The 5,376-nt window shown below is 36.8% G+C and overlaps 1 protein-coding gene across 6 annotated transcripts; it reads right to left on the bottom strand.

The window, feature by feature from the left end:
• Window positions 1–329: 329 nt before the first annotated feature.
• Window positions 330–5,177, bottom strand: LOC104968046 (uncharacterized). Of its 6 annotated transcripts, none has more exons than XM_010797599.1 (7): window positions 5,054–5,177; window positions 4,385–4,467; window positions 2,934–3,020; window positions 1,534–1,800; window positions 884–1,015; window positions 771–798; window positions 330–680 (listed from the first exon to the last, which is right to left on the bottom strand). In XM_010797599.1, exons 2-7 carry the CDS (start codon window positions 4,395–4,397, stop codon window positions 563–565), a joined length of 645 nt encoding a protein of 214 aa, XP_010795901.1. In that variant the 5' UTR covers window positions 4,398–4,467; window positions 5,054–5,177; the 3' UTR covers window positions 330–562. The 6 variants fall into 6 exon arrangements, with proteins under 6 accessions (XP_010795901.1, XP_010795899.1, XP_010795902.1 ...); XM_010797597.1 differs by having other exon boundaries at window positions 4,385–4,495; XM_010797600.1 differs by lacking the exon at window positions 4,385–4,467.
• Window positions 5,178–5,376: the final 199 nt, after the last annotated feature.

The raw sequence follows: 5,376 nt of genomic DNA on the forward strand, positions 1-5,376 counted from the left end.
ACTGATCTTTTGTTCTATTGTGTATTTTATTTTGTATGTAGTGTATGCTAACCTGCTGTTGCTAACCAGATTTGTAAAGCATATTTTTCAGAGGAACAGCTTTGATTATCTAGTGTGGTACTATAAAGTGTTTTCAATGCTGTTTTGAGCTTCCTAAAAGGAAAATATGCTGTTTTTTACTCAATAAAGAAAATATTATTTGTGTAACATATTTTCTGTATCACAAGGGATTAAAAAAAATTAGAAACTCAGTGTCTGTCATATCAATATCTATCAGTTTTGATACACAACACATTAAAAAAACAACAGTACATGCAGTTTGAGACACATACAAATTAAAGGTTTTATTGAAATCTGCTAAATACAGAGCAAACAAGAGCTTTCTTGTTGATCTGGGAATATTTTAACCAAGCCCGAATTCAGATTGGGGCAAATTATTTTTGTCTAAAAACATTAAATCAAACATTTATGGCAAACTTCATAATTCAGGTTGAAGGTTTTGCTGAGTTTTATTTGCAAATATCCTGTTCCATTGTGTATATCTCCACCTTCCAATGAATGATCATGAAAGACTGGAGTAATCATTCCCAGTCACATTGGTGAGGTCCAGATTACTGTAGTCATTGCTGGTGTAATTCATGTACACATCTCCGCCGCTTTCAGCTGGTGGAAAACCTCCCCTGGGGGGTAGAAACGTGATCAGACTTTAATAAATACAGTCTTCTGAGTCAGCTGTACATGTGAACAAATTGCAAACTGTGGTAACTTACTTTGGAGAATTATCCGTTCCAGGGAAAGCTTTAAAGAAACCAAGAACATAAAATCATCCACAGACCATCAGCTTAAAATATGACCCAGCAGGAAATGCTTTACGTTTTTTTACCTTTAGCTGCAGTGTTTGAGGTGGTCTTTGTGGCAACAAGTCTTTGAAATCCGAGCCAAAAAAGTATACCAAAGAGGACGATCAAGGCCAGGAGAAAGAAGACAAAGGCAGCAATTCCTAACTTCTCAGCAACTGTTGTAGGTTGGGGAAACAGAAATGTGGGAGAAAGGCTTTGATTAAAGAAAACAGCAAATTATGATTATCAGTTAAAAAGACAACAAAACTTTCTTTCTCTTTGCATGAAAACTTTTCTTGTTTCTGATTCAAATATGCATGGTCGCATAGGAACAAGAAATGTAAATGTAAAACTGAAATTTGATATTTTTGAGATCCTTTTACAAACCAGTCACCTATACACATCCAGGAAATACAAAACAGCATAGCCTTTATTTGGAATCCTGCTCCTGTACAACTATGTCTCAATGTTAACACTTATCTTTGTATGTAGTTTTGTAGCTTCTAAATGCTCATCCATATTCACCAACTAGTTGCTAAATGTTAGCGGATAACAACGTCTTGTTGCTGGCACAGATGCCCACTGTGGCCAGAAACAGCTATGAGTATGTGAGCGTAAACCAAATCAGCCAATGAGCTGAATGATGCATTTAGGCTTTTAGAGCTGAAAGGTAGAGTCAAAACAGATCACCAACCTGTTGTATGAGTGGAGGTTATAGAGACGGTGTGCAATGAGCTCATTCTGCCAGATACTGTGTTGTTGGCAAAGCATTGGTAAGTCCCACTCTGCTCTGGCCTGGTAAGTGTCAGATCCCTTGACTTTCCCACTTCTGTTTTCCGATGTTTCCAGGACCAATTGACAGAGTCTGGTATGGTGGAAGGGCCACAGTACAGGTGAACTGTACGACCTTCTGTGACTGGGTAGTCTGGTGTGGCCACCAGCTGCAGAGGAGGAAGCTGTCCTGGAGAGGAATACAAGTGAGTTTAACACAGAATGATGGATGATGAAAGGATGAAGGAGCGAGTAAATCAAACTGTTTCAGACAGAATATATTGACATTACAATGTCTTTTTGTTGGTCGGTCCATTAACCACTGAGGTAAAAACAGAAAATACCTAAAGAAATATTGGATGAATTGCTATGAAATTCTGTAAAGACATTCATGTTCCCCAGAGGATGAACCCTGATGACTTTTGGCAATCCTATAACCTTTTATATACTGTAGTGCCATCATCAGGTCAACGTATCGATGCCCAATAATTTCCTTTATGACCGACTAGATGCAGGATTAATGAGATCCTTCTCACACTCATATGTACTTTGTGTTTAGTATTAATGAACAAATGTGAGATATCCCCCTTTATTCTGGAAGTACATTTCTTATTACTTTTTCCAATAGAGGATTTTGAGTGACTTACAGTGGGAGCTTTTCTACAGATTTGATCACAATTTTCCTGTTAATTAGTAAGTACAAAAGATAAGAAAATGTCTGTTTAAAATATCTGGTTCTTTGATTGAAAGTACAAGCCTGTGTTTAAAAAAATTTGGTTAGCATGAACTAAGACTCCCAAATAGCTTAAAATGGAGTTACATGTTAATGGGAAGTGGAAGCTAAAGATTATGCTTTTGACAAAAACTGCAGATTTGATTAATTTCATTTTCTGGCACTGTGTTATATTCTCAACTGTAATAACAAAGCTTTTTGGATCCACAATCATTTTGATCCACACTTCTGTTTTTTCTTTTCATGATAGGCAATGGCTATAATTAAGTAGGAAACATAATATCTTAGTGACAAAATAATACATTTTGGTGGCCACAACATTAACCTATATCATTGTTGCACAATTCCGGGCACTACTTTGTTTCAGTGTTCAGTAGGCTACCATTGAACTTAAAATAAAAAATACATGGGAATACAGAATGGATAAAAAACATATCCAGAAGTAGAAGACGTTTTCAGTTATTAATAATGTGCATGTTAGCATGTAGCTCAAAACACTCCTCTATACTGTAGAGCAGTGTAAATCCTAGCGTGGCTGTTCAACTTTCTTTAAACATTGTGTTTGATTGGAATATCTATACAAGGCCTACCTTCTGTGGTCATTCTAGGTGTAGACGTTTCCAAGGAAGTCGTTATAGCAGTTGTTGTTACGGGCCATTCTGTCGTCGTGGATTGTGCTGTAAAGACAAAAAGAAGCACAAAAAACTGCTGACATTATATTTGAAACCTATACCCTGTATTCTATTATTACATTCCTTAATAGGAATGGGCTTACCTTCACACAAAAAGAACAGGAGAAAAAAGGTACGCAGCATGCTGTTTTGAGATAAACTAAAAGCAAATGCTACAATCAGTTCAGGCAAACAGGTACAAGAATGAATCAAATGTTATAATTGAAGAACAGGTGAGAATGGAGGAAGTATAAGACCAGGAAACTGAAATAAAGGGAAGTTAGAAGTTCCTTTTACATATATTCAACAAAACAACTGTGCAAAAACGATGAATATCTCTCCCCGATCTGATACACAGGCTATCAGTGTGCACTTCTCCTATCCGTAGTTATTTAAAATCTTGGTACTACATTTAAACAATAGACACATGTTGCAAAGGAAGCAGAAAGAAAAACTTAAAAAAGGACACGCAAAACTATCGATACATAAAAAACCTTTCATGTATCGCCACAATGAGGGTAAAATAACCGCCCAAATGTTTGCTTTATGACCAAGAAACTGCAAAATCAAAGACATTCCAATGAGACTCATCTGTACTTGGTGTTTCGTGCTAACTGATGCTCCGGAAACACATTTTTCCAGTTATTGTCAAGTTACTTACAAGTTGCTCTTCTACTGCTTCGTAAAGCATGACACAGGTCATATTAAATCTTCAGTTTAAGATAATAAATGATTTTATGGCTATTTTGTTGTTGGTATTTTGGTTATTCGACAAAAAGTAGAGGCCTGTTTTCAGCAAAGTTTGTGGCGGCGGTGGACATAAACTAAGACTAAATTGATGTTACATGTTCAACTTGAGGGTGAGAAGATTATAAAGATGATGCTGTTGAGAAAAAAAAAAGCTTTAATTTAATCACAATTCAATTCTGGGTTTGTTCATGTTAAATTCAGAATAAAAATCCTTTCTATCCACATTTTTGACTCTCTTTTTTCCCCCTACGGCAATGGCTGGCGAGGTACATGCCACACATGACTACAAAACATAATTTGAATGGGTGCCCTTGACACTATCCTATATAATTGTTACATAATTAAGGGGACTGCTTTGTTTTTACCTCATCAGTAGGCTACCATTGAGCATATTGTTTAAAGATAAGGTTAAAATGGGAACACAAAAACGTTTCCAGAACCAAGAGGATGTGTACTGTAAATGACATTAGGGTTACGGAGCTATAAGTGTGGCTGTTCAACTTGCTTTCCATAATTGTATTTGGTTGGAATAACTGTACAAGGCCTACCCTCTGTGGTCATTCTAGTAGAAGTTTCCAAGGAAGTCATTGTAGGCAGTGGTATCTGGGATTTTACTGTACCTTCTGTGGTCATTCTAGGTGTAGACGTTTCCAAGGAGGTCGTTAAAGCAGCTGTTGTTGTGGGCCATTCTGTAGTCGTGGTCCTTAATTCATTAAAAGAAATGAGCTTACCTGTGCTCTCACACAAAAAGATCAGGAGAAAAAAAGTACGCAGCATGTTGTTTTGAGATGAGCTAAAGTAATATGTGACACACTCACTTCAGGCAAACAGGTACAAAAATGAATCAGATGTTTAAATTAAAGCACTCGTGAGAATGGATTGAATGGAGGGAACCGGGAAGATTAAATAAAAGGAAGTCAGTGTGTCCACCTCCTATACCAATGGCAATTAAGCGATAGACCACAAACAAACTCAAAATAGGACAGGAAAACTATTATAACATAAGAAACACAGGACAATAGCTTAATCAAACCAAAGGGTAGGAGTAATACAAATACAAATGAGCATAAACAGAATCATAATTAAACCTTATCCCACATCCCGCCCATGAAAGCATTTAGTATGTAACATTTTAAATCTGTCAATCAACTTAAGACCTGCAGGTAAAACAGTTAACCAAACTCCACAGAACTTTTAATGGTTTTTGGAAAATTCTGAGCTGGAGGACAAGTCTATCAGACTCTCAACACACTTGGTTCTTAACATTTCATATCTGCGACAGTGGTCACCTTCAGGCTCAGGCTGTGATGACAGCTAAGATTGTCGCTGTTCGACAGTTTGACACCAGACCTCTCGCCTGAGGCCAACACTCACTGGCTCCCAGAGCCGGTTAGGAGAAACATTTCTATGATTCTGCAAAAAGCACAGGAATAGTCATGGTTTAGTTATATTACACTCATTACATTCTTTGATGGTTCTTTTTACACTCATACTGACATATTGGCCAATTCACATATTTTCTTGTCAAAGACTTGTATTTACATAACATAGAGTGGGAAGCTTCCCCATTATGTAGGAATTATATAAATAATTCAAATAAATGTGGCAAAGG

The sequence above is a fragment of the Notothenia coriiceps genome, unplaced genomic scaffold, assembly GCF_000735185.1.
Source record: "Notothenia coriiceps isolate Sejong01 unplaced genomic scaffold, NC01 NC01_scaffold00038201, whole genome shotgun sequence".
NCBI lineage: Eukaryota > Metazoa > Chordata > Actinopteri > Perciformes > Nototheniidae > Notothenia > Notothenia coriiceps.

Excerpts from the sequence above, each read along its gene's own strand:
- LOC104968046 (XM_010797594.1), bottom strand. The coding sequence starts at position 4,541 with ATGCTGCGTACTTTTTTTCTCCTGATCTTTTTGTGTGAGAGCACAGGT. Across the intron at positions 3,021-4,384 it reads ACCTAGAATGACCACAGAAG|CACAATCCACGACGACAGAA; the intron begins GTACAGTAAAAT and ends TTGTCTTTACAG. Across the intron at positions 1,016-1,533 it reads AACCTCCACTCATACAACAG|TTGCTGAGAAGTTAGGAATT; the intron begins GTTGGTGATCTG and ends AACCTACAACAG.